This window comes from Loxodonta africana, chromosome 18 (genome assembly GCF_030014295.1).
Source record: "Loxodonta africana isolate mLoxAfr1 chromosome 18, mLoxAfr1.hap2, whole genome shotgun sequence".
Classification (NCBI taxonomy): Eukaryota; Metazoa; Chordata; class Mammalia; order Proboscidea; family Elephantidae; genus Loxodonta; species Loxodonta africana.
Genome location: NC_087359.1, coordinates 70,430,005 through 70,448,274, shown reverse-complemented (window position 1 = coordinate 70,448,274; position 18,270 = coordinate 70,430,005). Strand labels below are relative to the sequence as shown.

The 18,270-nt window shown below is 47.0% G+C and overlaps 1 protein-coding gene across 1 annotated transcript in view; it reads right to left on the bottom strand.

The window, feature by feature from the left end:
* Nucleotides 1–18,270, bottom strand: part of DNAH2 (dynein axonemal heavy chain 2) — a 150,015-nt gene that overhangs the window by 34,728 nt on the left and 97,017 nt on the right. Inside the window, exons 51-66 of the mRNA XM_064270359.1 lie at nt 18,000–18,130; nt 17,693–17,842; nt 17,160–17,327; nt 16,763–16,923; nt 15,951–16,090; nt 15,204–15,336; nt 14,942–15,081; nt 10,282–10,492; nt 9,826–9,942; nt 9,493–9,634; nt 8,256–8,425; nt 7,992–8,108; nt 1,248–1,412; nt 563–688; nt 265–413; nt 125–191 (exon numbers count right to left, since the gene is read on the bottom strand). Of these exons, the coding sequence (XP_064126429.1) occupies nt 125–191; nt 265–413; nt 563–688; nt 1,248–1,412; nt 7,992–8,108; nt 8,256–8,425; nt 9,493–9,634; nt 9,826–9,942; nt 10,282–10,492; nt 14,942–15,081; nt 15,204–15,336; nt 15,951–16,090; nt 16,763–16,923; nt 17,160–17,327; nt 17,693–17,842; nt 18,000–18,130 (2,287 nt within the window). The remainder of the gene's footprint in view (nt 1–124; nt 192–264; nt 414–562; nt 689–1,247; nt 1,413–7,991; nt 8,109–8,255; nt 8,426–9,492; nt 9,635–9,825; nt 9,943–10,281; nt 10,493–14,941; nt 15,082–15,203; nt 15,337–15,950; nt 16,091–16,762; nt 16,924–17,159; nt 17,328–17,692; nt 17,843–17,999; nt 18,131–18,270) is intronic.

Below are 18,270 nucleotides of genomic sequence, written 5' to 3'. Positions count from 1 at the left end.
CCTCACGTGTTGAAGAGGAGAACGGCTCCCATTGAGGGATACAAGGGAAAAAATTGCCTAAAAATAGGACCTCAGGAAGATAGGGCTTGGGAAGAGATTCAAAGCCAGTCCCCCAACCCCATACCTGGCTTCCTTCCATGTTCTTAATCCACTTCAGGGCCTGAGCCTGAGGGTCAATCATCAGTGCCCACCTGGAGGGGGAAGCATCGGTCAGAAGACAAGCTCTGTTCCTCCTCTGCCTCTCACGCCCAGCAGCATCCTCACCTGTTGCCACGGGTGACTATGATGCCATTCTCAGTGGAGAAGGCATCCGAGGGCAACCCCTGGATGTTCCAGTCTCGGACTTTGGTAGGGTTGGACAGGAAGTTATCGAAGGTGAAGCGAGGTGAGCAAGGAACTTGTAGCTCCGAGATCTAGGAAGGGGAGAGTGAGCCCCCAATGTCAGCCTGAGTCCAGCAGTTCCTGCCCTTTCCCTTATTTCTTGTTATCCCCAAAGGCCCTGCCCTGACCCCCAGTCTCAGAGCCCAACGATCTCACTCATCTCATCTGAGCCTCATCTCACCTTCTTGATCCAGATTTGGTTGACAATCTCATCCCGGTAATTGGTCAGGAAGGGTCCCATGTAGGACAGGAAGGCAGCAGCCAGGAGACAGTCACCTACCAGGTAGCCCAGGTCTTCCTCCAAGCCCTGGAGGAAGGTGGGAGCCTGCCTGAGGCCCAGCACTTCTGAGGACACTCAGAATGCTTTTGAAGGTACTCTCCTATGGACACTATCTAAATCAAAGAGATTCTTTCCCTCTCCCAAGCCTTCACACCCAGGAGAGCTCTAACCTGGCTCTAATTACTTTTGAGTTCCCCATCTTTAACAGCAATGTTTACATCCTGATGATAAGGCCTCACTCCTTCATTAGGCAGGGAGCACATTAGGCCAGGAGGGCAGAGCCAGTGCCCTTTCCTTCAGCTGTCCCGTGTCTGTTGTAATCCAGTCAGAGGGCTATATAGAGTCTTTACAGGTACTTAGCAATCCTACCGAAACACTGCAGCAGATCCCTAGTGGTACAGAGTCTGGCCTTCCACTATCCTTGGTAGATGTGAGAACTCTGGAGGAGGGGCAGGGGAAGAACTCCCATCCCCTAGCTTAGATTTTTCCTAAACCCAGGTGTCCCCATCCTCCCTGGGTGTGCCTCAACCTAAAGGGAACTGGTGAACAGAGAGAAAGGAGAGCCAGGTGGTACAGCCGATCTCACCTTCACTGTCTCTTCCCACCGGGCCTTCTCACCAGCTAACCCGGATACCAACATCCCGGCTCGCTCCAGCTTCAGCTCCATCTCCTCAGACTTCTTTCGAAGTTCCTCCTTCTGTGCCAGCTTCTCATCGTACTGTTTCTTCAGCATCTCCAGTTTCTCAGCCACCTGGGAGGGGCCGGAGTACAGGGCATCAAACACAGGGCTTGAGGCCACACCGTTTGGGCTCAAATCGAGACTCTGCCATTTTGTAGCTGCATGGCCTTGGGTAAATTCATCTCTTTGAGCCTCAGTTTCCTAATGTGTATAATAATAATAATAATAATAATATCTACCTTAAAGGGTTGTTGTAAGGAGTAGGTGAGATTAAATATGTGTGATAGGCTTTTTCTTTCCCTTTCCTCCACTGCCCTTTCCTAGAGCCTGTAACTACTTGGTAATGAAATTCAAGGCTGCGTGGAGGCAGACCTCTTGTAGCATGATGATTAACCATACAAGATACGTTGGCAAGAGGGGTTCAGATAGCACAAGAACGACTAACGCCCCATGCCAGACGCCATCCCTAAAGTGGGACCTTGAGAAAGGAAGAAAAAGAAAATGAACCAAGGAGCTGCTGGGGGGAAGAAGAGGGATCCATTCAAGAAAAGGGTCCAGGGAAGATGTTCTCTGCAACCGGGGGGTGGTAGGATCCGATAGTCTAGGACCAAGGCCTGACACCAGTGATGGGAACCTGGGAAAAGCCGTATCTACTAGGGACACCACTGCTACCCCGCGGGCTCTGTACAGCCAGCTGCTGCCAAGTTGGCTCCAACTCGTGGCGACCCCACGTGTGTCAGAGTAGAGCTGTGCTCCACAGGGGTTTCAATGGCGGATTTTTCAGGAGTAAATCACCAGGCCTTTCCTCTGAGGCACCTCTGGGTGGACTTGAACCACCAAGCCTTTGGTTAGCAGGTAAGTGCATTAACTGTTTACACCACCCAGGGACTCTGGGCTTTGCTTGGGTTGGAATGGATCACTTGAATCTTCAGTAGAGGACTGCTCAAGCCTTTTCCAAAATCCCATACGCGTGCCTGACTTGCTAAGAGTAAGCGTTAGTAAGTACAGGCTGTATCACCTGCCCTTTTCATGATGAGAAATACGGGGCTGGGGTTACCTAAGTACCTTGCACATAGTGTGCATCCAATAAACGTGCGCTCACTTTCCTGCTGCCATTCTCACTGGGGGAGGCAGCCTGCATGGCGGACAGAGTGTGGGCTTTGGTGTTCGAATGCTTGTTCTACCTTTACTGAGTGAGCTTGGGGAAGTTTCAACCTTTCAGAACCTCATCCAGGCTTGTTGTAAGGGTAAACGAGGATTGTAACTCAGTACTCAGCACCTGGGAAACAGGCAGTACCTGAGCACAGCAATGAGGTGAGAGCCAAGAACTCAGAAATGGAACAGATAGCTCTCCGAGAGGTGTTCTTGAAAACAAAGTGGGGACTCAAAAGGTCATCTTCTTGACAAGCGGACTCATAGAGCTCAATAGGTGAGAAGGCAATTAGCATGGAAAGAAAGGTTTCACTCAGAAGGGGTGTAGTCAGTCAGCTGTGAGTTGGCAACTCCCAGGAAGCCCTGACTGAGGGCCTACGGCGAAGGAGTGCCTTGACCCTTGTGACACGTGTGTCTGTCCAACCCTGACGGAGCCAAAGCACAGGCAGCTCTGCTCGGTGACATCATCAGCATTACCTGACACCTCCTTGCACTGGGAGTCCTGCTCGTTAGCAAGATTCTGATTATAATTTGGCTTCCCATGGAGATTCGCCACGGGAAGCTATCCAGCCCACCTGACAGTTCAATATTTATTTATTTTGTGTGTGGTGTTTTTGCTTTTTTTGCATTTATTCTTTACAATACAAGAAACATATGCACAAGGTTAAGAACCTAAATAATATAAAAGGGGTTACAGTAAAAGCCCACCTGTCCTATCCCACCCCAAATCCCGTTCTTCAGTGGCTAATTATTTTGTGAGCAATTCTGTTTTTATTTCTTCTGGTTAGTTCATGCCTGTATTGCAGAACAATATTCTTATACCACTCTTTTAAAATATATCGTAAATTTGCCATTTTAATTTTTTCGTAATTTAAAATTTTTCTTTCAATCTTTTTAATCAAGAAATTATTATAAAAATTTTCAAGCCTAGAAAAGAGTAGAATAGTATCGTGAATGTCTATCACTTAGATTTCACAATTAACATTTTGCTATATTTATTTCATCTACTTTTTTTTTTTGCCAAAATGTTTTAAAGTAAACCACAGACACTTACATGAAATTCCAAGCCTAAATACTTCATAATTAACCCGTTGCCGTCGAGTCGATTTTGACTCACAGCAACCCAACAGCACAGAAGAGAGCTGCCCCATAGGGTTTCCAAGGAGCCCCTGGAGGATTCGAACTGCCGACCCTTTGGTTAGCAGCTGTGGCACTTAACCACTACACCACCAGGGTTTCCCATACTTCATCCTCTAAAAAAAAAAAGAGCATTTTCCTACATAAACATAACACCATTATCACACCTAACAAAATCTGTTGTTTCTTAAAAATAATTTGTGCTATTTATGTCTTTTTTTTTTTTTTTTTTTGAATAGTGAATACATTCACCTGAATCAAAATCCAAAAACAGAAAAAGGGTATATCGGGAAGAGCTAGTCTTCCTCCCATCCCTGAGCAGCTGAGGCTGAGCAGGGTAAGAAAGTGGGGAGAATGGCATGGGGACTTTCAGAATGTTGAATTCTAGCTTTTTTTTTTTTTTTTTTTAACTCACAAAAGCAAAATAATTTGATTTCAGACTAATTTCTTTGAGCTTATTCTTATAATGGGATTTTGATCTTCGAAACTTTAATTTCTCTCTGGGAATTGCATACCAGTTGCCTTCAAGTCAGCCCTGACTCATGGTGACCCCATGTGTATCAGAGTAGAACTGTGCTCCACAGGGTTTTCAATGGCTGATTGGTCAGAAGCAGACTGAGAAGACTTTCTTCCAAGGTGCCTCTGGGTGGACTCGAACCTCCAGTCTTTCAGTTAGCAGCCAAGTGCATTAACTGCACCACCCAAGGACTCCAGGACTTGCATCCAAAACCAAGCCCCTTGGGGTTGAGTTGATTCTGATTCACAGCAACCCCGTGTGTTACAGAGTAGAGCTGCTCCATGAGGTTTTCTTTACTGTAATCCTTACGGAAGCAGATAGCCTGGCCCTTCTTCGGAAGTGCCACTAGGTACGTCCAATCCGCCAGCCTTTAGATTAGCAGCTGAGCACAATCCGCGCCACCCAGGGACCTGCGGAGCTGCGTAATGCAGTACATTTAAATTTGTGGACTAACTGGGTATTGTTAATTATTGTAGTATTTTAATGCTGTCATTTAATCTCACTGCATAACTTCTGAAATTCTGTTTTAGTTACCCAGTGTTGCTATAACAGAACTACCGCAGGTGGGTGGCTTTAATAAACTCCACAGCAATGGGCTTGGCTTATAATTCAAAAGAGATTGACTCAAAATATACCCTACACTAATCCTGCCTCATTAACATAACACAGACAACCCATTTCCAAATGGGATTATAACCACAGGCTTAGAGGTTGGATTTACAACACGTATTTTGGAAGACACAATTCAAGCCATAACATAAGCTATGTTGGTCAACGTGATTAGGTATTTTGGGATAGGAAATAGAAAAGAGAATGAATTTTCCACCTTGGGTGTACAGCTGCCTTGATGTAGATTTACATTCTGTTCTGGCTCATTTCAGAGTCTTCCAGAGTCTTCTAGTCATCTAAACTAGCAGTTCTTAACCCTGGCTGTACATCAGAATTGAGTCTGGGAAAAAAATTTTTTTCAGGGCCTCCAAAAATATATTTTCAGGGTTAAAACTATTTACTCAAGGTTTTTATTGATATGCAATATCATTGGGCTCTGGGCCTCTTTCCAGACCTCTGAGCCCTAGTAGTACATATTGGCTTTCCCACCTCTGGTTGGCTCTGATCATGAAAGCTTTCAAAATGCTAATTCCCAGGCTCTACCCAAGATTCTTATTTAATTGGCCCAGGTACAATGCTATCTGCAACAGGTGGATAAGTCTGCCTAGTTCTAAGGTTCTGTTGAAAGGCTCATTTAGCTCTTACACTCAGCTGCATCCTGTAAACCAGAGGGGAAATATTGGTTCCCTTTATGGCACTAGTTTTTTTTTTTTTTTTTTATCTGCTTACTCTTATCTCAGTTCTCAATAGGGGCTCTCAAGTAAGGGTTCGGGCCCGCCCCCAAGACCCCTGACATTGGGTGCTCTATAAGTGTTTGTCCAATGAAAGACATTATTGGCAGCTGATCCTAGAGGTCCCATGTTTTCATATGTAAAGGGAACAACCCCTGATTTCTTGGCCCAGGGTATGATATGATTCATCCAGGTGTGAGCAATGTTACCCAATGGATTTGCCACATGTCTGCTTATTCACTCTCGAAAAAGAGGGAGCAAAAGGGGAAGGTTTGATGAGAGGTTGGGAGTGGCAACAGCAACAAGGATTTAGCAACGGATCAACGTGTGTAGACAGAAGCCCATTCACCCAGCCTGGCTGAATTCTCTGCACAGACAGGAAGGGAAAACGCCTCAAGGGCAGCTTCACTTCCAGATGTAAAGGAAGGGAGAGGGATGAGCTACGGAGGCCACACGATAGGGGAGTCAGGAAACGCCAATTCTAGCCCCAGCTCTGTAACTAACCAGGGACCTTGGGAAAGCCACTGGATCTCACAGCCTTGGGGTCCTCGTCCAATTTGAGAAGGTTGGGCCTGGATGTTCTCCATAGTTGGTTTCACTTAAAACATTTTGGAATCTTATGACCAGCTTTGATTGTATAGAAATTTAAAACTTCCATATTGTTAAAAAGGAGCCCTGGTGGTGCAGTGGTTAAAGTGCTCAACTGCGAACCAAAAGGTTAGCAGTTCGAACCCACCAGTGGCTCTGCAGGAGAAAGATGTGTCAGTCTGCTACCATAAAGATTACAGCCTCGGAAACCCTATGGGACAGTTCTACCCTGTCCTATAGGGTCAATATGAGTCAGAATCAACTCAGTGGCAATGGGGTATATTGTTGAAGACAGCATCAACAAGATTAAAGGACAAATGAAAAGGAAAGATTGGAGGCAATGGGTATGTCCATCAAAAGAGGAATGGTTAAATCATGGTGGAGCCATACACTGGAATATCACGTAGTGATAAACAGAGGCAGAAGCTCATTATACACTGATGTGGAACAATCTTCAGTGCACAGGTAAATAAGAAGGCAGGTGCACACTGGTCCCCATGGCCACCGAGCCAGAGCCTGGCAAGCCCAGGAAGGGGAAGCCCTTTAAGCTCGTAGGAATTTCTGATCGAAAACATTGTCTGTGCACAGGATTTGATATTACATTACAGTCTGCTGTGGCTGGCCTTGGACATTTTTTATTAACTAGTAGAATTATTAAGTGCTACGGCTGCTAACCAAAGGGTTGGCAGTTCAAATCTGCTAGGCGCTCCTTGGAAACTTTACAGGGCAGTTCTACTCTGTCCTATAGGGTCGCTTTGAGTCGAAATCGACTCAACGGCACTGGGTCACTGGGTAGTAGAATTAAAAGGGGATGTGATGTTGGAGTAGGGGGTTTACTATGGTGATTTCAGGATGCTGATTCCATTGGAGGCAGAACTATGCGAAGCTAAGAATCCAGGAGAGAAATAAAAAACGAGGTTTTACATGAAAGCACCCACCTTGATCTTGAAAAAAAATAAACTAACAGCAACGGCAGCAAATGAGCAGTCTTAAGCAGAGAAAACAACTCGATGAAATCATCGCGAACGAGGCTGAGATCAGTTACACAAAACTTTTTATGTACAGTAAGAAAGCTTTCAGTCAAGTAAATAAAGTACGTGTAAGTTGTAAAACTAGAAAAAAAAAGGTGCAGAGCAGTGTGTATAACATTAAAAAAAGAAAAAATATGCATTTACTTAAGCATAGAACCCCTTTGGATGGATAAATGAGAAACAAGAAACAGGTGATACTGGTCGCCTACAGAGAGTGCAACTGGGTGGCTGGAGGACAGAAGGCAGGAAGGAGAATTCTTACTGGATATTCTTTTGTATCTTCTGAATTTCAAACCATGTGAATTAATCTAGTAATCTATTAAATCAATGCTAAAAAAATCAAATGATAGACTGGAAGAGACTGGACCTCTTGATAACAGCACTTTAACATTCTGCCTTGTTTTAGAGTAACTTTGTAACGTGTCTTGTAGGACGTCACCTTTTGGGGTGTCTGTCCTGCTCCCTAGAGCTCCCCCCTCACTCTGGGACCCCCCCCCAGCCTCCTCTTAGGCACAAACAAACACAGTCTTCTTGGGCCACAGCGGCTATGTTTACACTCCTACGCCAGGGCCCTGGCAAAGACCAACTTGCCACCCAGACCTTACCCATTACTATCTCAGGGCCCACCTCCAATGGTCATGACAGACAATGCCAACTCCCCATCAGTCTTGGGAAGAGCTCATCAGTGACAGTACCATTTATGCCTTTTAAACCCTCTACGATGGGTTTAGCTTCCTGAGCCAGAGGCCGCTCTATCTAAACAGGACTATAACTATGTAGGACATGAAAGAAGAGAGTAGAAACAGATGAGGGGGGATAAATGGTGATGAGGCATCCCTGGAGTCAGGGAGAGGGAGCACAGAGGAAAGAGGTGTGCACGGCTAACCTCTCGAAGCTTCTCTTGGGCTTCAGCTAGTGCGGCCTGCTTCTCCTGAAGCTGGGCCAAGGCAGCGTTCATTCGGGCCCGCTTGGGCTCCACCACCCGATACAGCCGCCCATACAGCTGAAAGGAGACAGTCAGGCTTTGGGAGTTGCCCACCAACCCACCGGCACACTCGTCCACCAGACAGTCTTCCTACCCATCTGATCTCCCCCTTACTCAGCTTTCTGCTTCCAGGCCTGCCCTCGCTGCTCCCAAGGCCCTGCTTACCTCCATGGCCCGCACCCACATGCAGAGGGACTTGGCAGCCAGGGAGACACGGCCAATGATATCAGGCTGGAAGTCGGGCTGGGCACAGTAGGCCCCAATCTTCTTCAGCACCTTGTCTGAGATGTTGTCTTTATCAAAGTTGATGAGGGACTTAATGAAGTTCTGTTCCCCTATGGGATGAAAAGGGGAGGGGGGCGCCTTAGCCAGAGGGCTAATCCCATCTTCCTTCTCCAAGTTTCACTTCCGCTGCATTCACCACCCATCTGTCAGTTTGTCAAATCATGGTGGCTTGCATGTTGCTGTGATGCTGGAAGCCATGCCACTGAAATTTCAAATGCCAACAGGCCAGCTATGATGCGCAGGTTCTAGTGGAGCTTCCAGACTAAGACAGACTAGGAAGAAAGCCCCAGCAATCTACTTCCAAAAATTAACCAGTGAAAACCCTATTGATCTCAACAGAATATCGTCTGATATAGTGCTGGAAGATGAGCCCCCTAGGTCGAATGGTTCTCAAGATATACTCAGTGGTCGCAACCATGGACTTAAGCATACCAATGATAGTGAAGAGGGCACGGGACCAGGCAACGTTTCATTCTATCGTACATGGCATCACCACGAGCAGAGCTGACTCAATGGCAACTAATAACAGCTTAGGCATAGCCATGTTTTTCCGGGCTCAGTTCCCAAGGCCAAAATATCTGACCTCAGCCTTGGGTCTTGCTCCCTTCCTAGTGACCCCTCAGCCCCCAGAGCACTCCACAGTCTTCCAGCCTTACCTCCCATCACTTACCTCTAATATCTCAGCCAAACCATGCTACATATTATTCTTTATATATGCTTTGCACTTCCTTTTAGGACAGGGGTTGGCCAACTATGGCCTGCAGGCTATATTCATACCATGGGAACTCACAAGAAGGAAAGAGAAAGAGCCCTGTTTTCCATTTTCTGATTCTTATCCCTTGAGGACATTCCTACCTTCAGATTCTGCTAGACATTCCATATCTTTACAATAGTTTTTTTTTTTTTTTTTTGCTTAGATTAGGATGAGTTGTTTTCTTTACTTACAACCCAAGAATCTTAACTGATGTATACGTTTTCTCTTTCCTACTAGGCTCTATGCTCCTTGAGGGCAGGCACAATGTCTCATTCATCTGCCTTTCCCAGTCCCTGGTGCACAGCAGAGGATTACTAAACATTGGTGAACTGAATTCAGCTATCTCTCGGCTCTCTGGCTTACCTAGCTGCCTCTTGGCCTCTGCCCACGTGGGCTCATTGCCTCGGAGAATCATGACTGCCTGCATCACTATCTCCACCTGGGCAGGTGGCCGTCCGTAGGACTTGATCTCACCTATGTCCTTCTTGTTCAGAGACTCCAGGGCCTGGGAAGAGGGATTAACTTAGGGAGCAGGGCCAGGGCCAGGGCCAACTGAGGTGGTAAGGCAGGCCCTGTTTGAAGACACGTACCACCTTTTCTTCCCAGTTCCCCAGGGACTTTGAGGGTAAAGAAGCCCCATCCCTTTCCCTGGGCCTTTCTGCTCCTGGAACCCATCCTTGCACTTGTCCCTGTTACCCTCATGGCCTCTTCCAGAGCTGGCAGGGCTTCTTCTAGGTCCTTCTGGGCATTGTCAGCCAGGGCCTGACACTTGATTTCCTCAACTGCAATCTTCTCACTGTTGGCTGTCACTGCCTAGGGATGAAAAGAAAGGAGCCCTGGTGATACAGTGGTTAAGCGCTCGGTTGCTAGCTGAAAGGTCAGCAGTTCCAACCCACCAGCCGTTCCTCAGGAGAAAAATGTGGCAGTCTGCTCCTGTAAAGATTACAGACTTGAAAAAGGGCCAGGGTTTTGTCTTTGCCTTGGGCAAAGGGAGGGATGGTAATGTTGGTGGGAAAGGTGAAAGATAAAGCTAAAGAAAATGTAAGGACTGAAAGCTGTGTCCCCTGAAGCAGGAACTGGTGGAGAGCCAGGAAGCTCTTCCTAGTGGGCACTGGTAGGCAGGGGGGTGAAGGCTGGTATGTGATCCCCGACCTTCTGCTGCTCGTCTGCCTCCCGCTTCTGTTGCACGATGATGACCAGATATTCCTCACATTGTTTCTGGAACTCGGCCACCTTCTTCTTGGCATCCTCCAGCTCCAGCGACATCACCTCCACCTTTTCTCTGGTTTCATCGATCTTAAACAATCCTGTCCGCAGCTTATTGATTTGGTCCAGCAGCTCCTGCCGCTTCTCTCCCAGCAACCTGGAGGACAGTGTAGGGCCAGGTGGTCTGAGAGGCTGGGGTCTCACCATGGGGAGCGTCCTAGATAGTCTCCCCTCCCAATGCCTCTTGAGTCCTGTCTTCCTTGCTGTTGCTGCTGCCACCACCTTCTCAGGTCTTTATTGAATCCCACCTGAAGCCTTGCCAATCGCTTCCCAACTGGCCTCCCTGCCTCCAGAGCTTCTCCCTCCCTTGTCCTCTGCATGCCACTGGCACAATCAGCTTGCTAAATGCTGTTTTCATCATACCACTTCCCCTACTTGACAATCTTCTGGTTGTTGGTTGTTCCCTGCTGTGCAGCAGGCCAGGTGGAACAAGGGCAAAACAGGAAACATGCGCCTGCCTAAAGGGGGAAGAGGCACCCAGCGCCGACCTGCTTTTCACCTGTGGGAGTGTGGGCCTGCACTGTTACAATTTCTGATTTTTTAAGAGAAGCTGGGAATCCAGGTTTCCCTAAGGCTTCCGAGTTTCAAATGTTGGCAACTCATTTAAAAATCTGTTCCATGTTGTACAGGCAAAAAAAAAAAAAGTCTACATAGAGCTGTTTTCTGGACTAAGTGAGAAAATACACGTGAAGGGCTTAGCACAGTGACTGGCAAATAGTAAATAGGATGTAAGCCTACGTAGCCCCACAAGGAGAGGGACTTAATTTTGTTCACTAGTATATTGTGAATATTTAGCATAGTGCCTACCAGCTAGTAGGTGCTCAAAAAATATGTGTTAAAACTTTGAGGGAGAGAGTAGCAGGGGCAGGGGTCTGGGGACCATGGTTTCCGGAGACATCTAGGTCAACTGGCATAACAAAATTTATTAAGAAAACGTTCTGCATCCCATCAATTGGTCTCAACCCACCTGGATCAAAGGAGAATGAAGAACACCAAGGACACAAGGTAATTATGAGCCCAAGAGACAGAAAGAGCCACATGAACCAGAGACTACATCAGCCTGAGACCAGAAGAATTAGATGGTGCCCGGCTACAACCGACGACTGCCCTGACAGGGAACACAACAGAGAACCCCTGACGGAGCAGGAGAGCAGTGGGATACAGACCCCAAATTCTCGTAAAAAGACCAGACTTAATGGTCTGGCTGAGACTAGAAGGACCCTGGTGGTCATGGCCCCAGACCTTCTGTTGGCCCATTCCCAGGAACCATTCCCAAAGCCAACTCTTCAGATAGGGATTGGACTGGACAATGGGTTGGAGAAGGATGCTGGTGAGGAGTGAGCTTCTTGGATCAGGTGGACTCTTGAGACTATGTTGGCATCTCCTCCCTGGAGAGGAGATGAGAGGGTAGAGGGGGTTAGAAGCTGGCGAAATGGACACAAAAAGAGAGAGTGGAGGGAGGGAGCAGGCTGTCTCATTAGGAGGAGAGTAACTGGGAGTATGTAGCAAGGTGTATATAAGGTTTTATGTGAGACTGGTAAACTTTCACTTAAAGCACAACAAAAATAAACATATAAAAAAGAAAATGTTCTGCATCCAACCTTGGTGAGTGGCGTCTGGGGTCTTAAAAGCTTGTCAGTGGCCACCTAAGATACATCAATTGGTCCCAAACCACCTGGAGCAAAGGAGAATGAAGAACACCAAAGACACAAGGAAAATATTAGCCCAAGAGACGAAAGGGCCACAAAAACCAGAGATCCCTTCAGCCTGTGACCAGAAGAATTAGATGGTGCCTGGCTACCACCAATGACCGCCCTGACAGGGGACACAACAGAGACCCTGATGGAGCAGGAGAAAAGTATGGAGCAGAACTCAAATTCACATAAAAAAGGCCAGACTTAATGGTCTGACTGAGATTGGGAGAACTCTCAAAGTCACGGCCCCCAGATGCTGTGTGAACCCAGAACTAAAATCATTCCTGAAGCCCAATCTTCAGACAAAGATTAGACTGGACTATAAAACGTAAAATAATACTCATGAAGACTGTGCTTCTTAATTCAAGCAGATACATGAGACCAAATGGGCGACTCCTGTCCGGAGGCAGGATGAGAAGGCAGGAAGGGACAGGGGTGGGTTGGATGGACACAAGAAACCTGGGGCGGAAAGGGGAGCTGTGCTGTCACATTATAGGGATTGCACCTAGTGTCACATAATAACGTGTGTATAAATTTTTGTATGAGAAATTAAACTTTCACCTAAAGCACAATAAAAAAAGGAAAAAAATTTTAAAAGTGTATGTTAAGTGAAGGAATGTGGTGACTATCATTATTATTACAAATGGCTTTTTCTTCGCCTTGATTAAAATACTGCAGCTGAAAACACTAACTAGATATGAGGTAAGTGGTAACTTTGGTGAAGGGAAAGACAGTACACAATATTGGGAAGTCAGCACAACTTGACCAAGGCAAAGTCATAGAAGCTTCATAGACACATCCAAACTTCCTGAGGGACTCGATTGCTGGGCTGAGGGCTGGGCACCTGGTCTAGGAGGACATCTAGGTCAATTGGCATAACACAGTTTATAAAGAAAATGTCGTACATCCTGCTTTGGTGAGTAACGTCTGGGGTCTTAAAAGTCTGTGAGCGGCCATACTCTACTGGTCCCACCCCGGCTGGAGCAAGGGAGAATAAAGAAAAACAAAGACACAAGAAAAAGATTAGTCTAAAGGGCTAACAGACCACAATTACCACAGCCTCCACCAGACTGAGTCCAGCACAACTAGATGGTGCCCGGCTACCACCACCAACTGCTCTGGCAGGGATCACAATAGACGGTCCTGGACAGAGCTGGAGAAAATGTAGAACAAGATTCAAACTCACAAAAAAGGGCCAGACTTACTGGTTTGAGAGAGACTGGAGAAACCCTCAGAGTATGGCCCTCAGACACCCTTTTAACTCAGAACTGAGGTCACTCCTGAAGTTCGCCCTGCAGCCAAAGATTAGACAGGCCCATAAAACAAACAATAATACATGTAGCTAAACCAGGACTTGAAGCACTTACTGATGAAGATCAAAGACCACAGCCTTCAGTACGGATTACACCTCAACCTAAAGACAACAAAAATCCTCACAGCTGGACCAATAAGCAACATCATTGTAAATGGGGAAAAGATTGAAGTTGTCAAGGACTTCATTTTACTTGGATCCACAATCAACAGCCATGGAAACAGAAGTCAGGAAATCAAAAGATGTATTGCATTGGGTAAATCTGCTGCAAAAGACCTCTTTAAAGTGTTGAAAAGTAATGATGTCACCTTGAAGACTAAGGTGCGCCTGACCCAAGCCATGATATCTTCTATCGCATTATACGCATGTGAAAGCAGGACAATGAATAAGGAAGACCGAAGAAGAATTGAAGCCTTTGAATTGTGGTGTTGGCAAAGAATATTGAATATACCATGGAATGACAAAAGGATGAATACGTTTGTCTTGCAAGAAGTACAATCGGAATGCTCCTTAGAAACAAGGATGGCGAGACTGCATTTTACATACTTTGGACATGTTGTCAGGAAGGATCATTCCCTGGAGAAGGACATCATGTTTGGTAAAGTAGAAGGTCAGTGAAAAAGAGGAAGACGTTCAACAAGATGGATTAACACAGTGCTGTAACAATGGGCTCAAGCATAACAATGCTTGTGAGCATGGCGCAGGACCAGGCAGTGTTTCATTCTGTGATACACAAGATCACTATGCGTCGGAACCAACTGGACGGCACTTAACAACAACAACACAACCAACCATGTATAGGAGACTAAATCGCACACCAGCCCAGGGGCAAGGATGAGAAGGCAGGAGGGAAAGCTGGAAGAATGGAAATGGGGAAAGCAAGTTTGAGAAGGAGAGAGTGTTGACAGGTCGTGGGGTTGGCAACCAACGTCACAAAATAATACGTGTATTAATTGTTTAATGAAAAACTAATTTGAAACTAATTTGCTCTGTAAACCTTCATCTAAAGCACAGTCAAAGAAAAAGGGAAAAAAAAACTAAATCTGTATAACTGAAATTTTTTTTACATTTCTCTTATATCCCTCATAGCAAATAGTGTTATACACATAAAAAGACAATAAGAAATTACTGAGTGAACGAATATAAAATTCTTGGGAACAGTGGAAAGTCTAGGAGACACTAATGGCAGAGGGGAAAGGTAACGTGTTATGGCAATGTCCCAGCATCTTATGGTTAGAAAAAGAGACAGAGAAACATCATTCCAGAAAATTAGGACAGAGAGGTTGTTTAGAGGGGTTTGAGCCTAAAGAACACAGTCAGAGGGCTCTAGAGAGGTCCCTCCCCATGGAACTCCCATCTCTCTTTTTAATTTTCTGGATAAAACTAAGACCCCCTTGCATCTACATTCTACAAGGAAGTTCCAGGTTGTTGAGCCAGTCCCCTTGGCCTGCTCCTGGACATTTTCCTTCATATCATTTCACCAGTGCCCTCTTAAGACAACAAGCTTCTGGCCCTCCAAGTCCTCTACTCTTCTACATACTTCTTATAACCAGACACAAGCTCCAGGTAGTTGGTGGGTGTGACGTAGTTGTATCTTCGCAGCTCCAACAACATCTTCTGGGAATACTGAGCCACTGACCAGTGCATGGTGACAAAGATCCGGGCTACCTTCCTGTGGATCTGGACCAATGAATACAGGATGTAAGTCAGAGAGTAAAAGCAGGTGGAGAATGAGCAAGCTGGCAGAGCAGAGGGGAAGGGGGCCTGGGGTGTGTGATTAGTGATGGCGAGCGGGCTCTCACATTTTCCTGAGTTCCCAGGTCTACGCCAATGAGGTACTTCTCAGCCACCTCTAGCAGGGCCTCATGGGGCCACTCTGTGAACCAGTTGATGGTAGTGCAGTTCACCAAGGCTGGGTACTGGCGGATCCAGTTCCTGGAGAGGAGGTTTTGAGAGGCAGCAATGTCTATCCACAGACTCAGCCTCCAGTTACCTCACTCCACGTTCCCCCACTTCCCAGAAACCTAAGTGCCCCTCCTTTTGCTCCTGTATCTTCCTATCCAGGTTCTGCTTCCCTCAGAGCTACTTCAGTAGAGTATTACAAATCAGTTTCTTGGATCAGAAAGAATTGGTTCCACGCTTTCCAGGGGTGGACTTTAGGCAAGTGATCTAACCTCTCTTAATGTCAGTTTCCTCATCTGTAAAATGGGTGTGACAACACATACTAACTAGGGAGGTGGGGGGAATCAATGAGGAGATGCCTGCAGAACACTAAATATATCATCTGTACCATACATACTAAAAAAATAAAATAGTGACCCACATTGCCTCTTCACACAGCCCTTTGCCCTCCATCTAGCTTTCAGCCAAACCAAAAAGGAATGAATGACTCCTACGTAAGCAGCGAGAACTTCCTGAAAACAGACAGTCTATGGAAAGATGGGGTGTTATTTGTGAGACTAATTTAGGAGGAAATGGGTTGCCAAAAGAGGGAGGAAGACGACCTGAAGAGTGCTGGGGCACACAGGGGAGGATACAGCAGGGTTCACCTGAAGGGGTCCCCCACGGGGCTGAGGCAGAGCACGATGTGCAGGTTGTTCCGCACGCGCTCGATGAGGTAGGTGAAGAGGCTGTCGGATGTCTCCGGCACCTGCTCTGCCCGGGCCTGCTCTATGATGTGTGTCTGGATCTGTAAGGAAGCCACACAGCATCAGAGGATGGAGTGTCAAAGGCTGAATCAGAGGGGGCAGCAGGCGAGGCAGGGCTGACAAGGGATGGGTTTGAAAGCAGCCCTGCCCGGTAGGGTCCTCCTCCCTTGAAGGAAGACAGATGAAGAGCAGCATCTCTTCAACCCACTGGGGGAGGGTGGGGGTGCTAGAGCGACTGGATGGTGCAAATGGTTCATGTCCTTGGCTGTTGTTAACTGAAAGGTTAGAGCTTCAAGTCTACCAAGAGGCACCCTGGAAAAAAGGCCTGGTGATCTACTTCTGAAAAATCAGCCATTGAAAATTCTACGGAGCACAGTTCTATTCTGACACACATGGGGTCCTAGAGTCAAAGTTGACTTGCCAGCAGCTGGTTTTTAGAGCAGAGCTCTGGTGGGCAGTGGTTAAGAGCTATGGCTGCTAACCAGAATGTCAGGAGTTCAAGTCTACCAGCCACTCCTTGGAAGCCCTATGGGGAATTTCTACTCTGTTCTATAGAATCTCTATGAGTCAGAATTGACTCCATGGCACTGGGTTTGGTTTTTCTTTTTTTTGGTTGGCTTTTAGGGTAGCATATTCAGAGGTCCATGGTTCTTCAGGGGTTAGCCTGAGAAGACCAAAGAGTCAATCGGTAGTAGGCATGGAAGGGATTATACCTCCTCAAATTCATCGCTCTTATACAGATTGGGGACCTCTCCTGAGCTGAGGATATTGTTGATGTCCTCTAGGAATGACTCATCAGCAATTTGGGTGTCCACAAAGAGGAAGGATGTGGCCTTGAGATCTACCCCAGCCTGGCGGTACAGACGCTTGATATCTGGGGCAGATGAGGGAAGGAAAGAGAAGGAACAGAACAGACCTTCTTCAGATGCCCCATCCTGTCCCTTATTCCTCTCCCAAGATTTAGGAATCCTCCCCCTGCCCCCACCAGTCCCCAACACACACCCAACATCATCCTACACCCAACACAGGCCTGGCACATCTTCCATCTGACTTCTCTGGTCATTCATTCCTAGCCCCAAACCCCTCTCTATTTCAGAAACCCAGGCTTACCATCTCTGAACTCCTGCTTCCGGTAATGTTTGGTGACCTCGATCTGGAAGGTGATGTACTCGCAGATAGACGAAGCCAGGCGGGCCAGACTCTGGCGCCCACTACCCCCAATGCCCACTAAGAGCATGTTGCCCCGAGGCTGTCCGATTACTCGCACTATCCGAGTGACTGCGTGGAGAAGCCATGAGGACAAGGAGTTGGCTGAGCAGCCTCAGGGGACCTCCAGACCCTAGGCTAGGGGCAGGGAGGCCCACAAGTGCAGTAGCAGAACCAAGAGGTGTGGGAAGAGGTTAGTGCCTAAGGTCCTTGTAGCACTTCAACAGGTAAGCTCTACCATATCCATTAAACACAGCTGTCAAGGAAAGGCCCCACCCATTGCCATAAGGGCATGTGGTGCCAGGGAGGAAGGCAACATCCATGACTTGACTTGGGAGAAACCTGGGAAGGGATCTCCATTCCTTAGAAACACCAGCCCCCCCTCCCCGCCCCACAACTGGGAGGATGGGGCAGGGATGGGAGTAGAAAGTGCTCACTGTGTTCAATAGCCTCTCTGAAGAGCACCAGCTGCATTGGCACAACAGTGGGTGACAGGTTGTACTCATTGAGGGCCGTCTCCATGGCTGTTTTCAGTACTGACAGGTCAGTCAGGTCTTCATATACCTTGGGCTCCTTCAGGAAGTCCCCTGGGCCATAGGAAGAGAGAGTCAGAGCCTGAAACACCTAGTACTCCCCAGACCTCCCCTCAGGGTCCTGAGAATTGGGACTCCCTGCCCCGACTCCCGTTCTAACACCAGTCTCCTGAGAGTCTCCAGCATACATTAGCCCCAGCTCCTGGCTCACCAAAGATGGGAGAACGTTTGTTGGGACAGAGATTATGAAATGTGAGGTCAAAGAAGGAGCCAAGCTTGTCACTTATGATGCCTAGGAAAGCTTCCATGTCTGTTGCATCAACCAGCCGGTCAGAGAAGACTCTGTTGGGAGGGAGGTGGAATATGATCTTGGATTAAAGAGAATGGCCTTGTGGAAATAACCTAAATGTCCATCAACAGGTGAATGGATAAACCAAATGTGGTACATCCATACGATGGACTATTTATTACTCAGCCATATA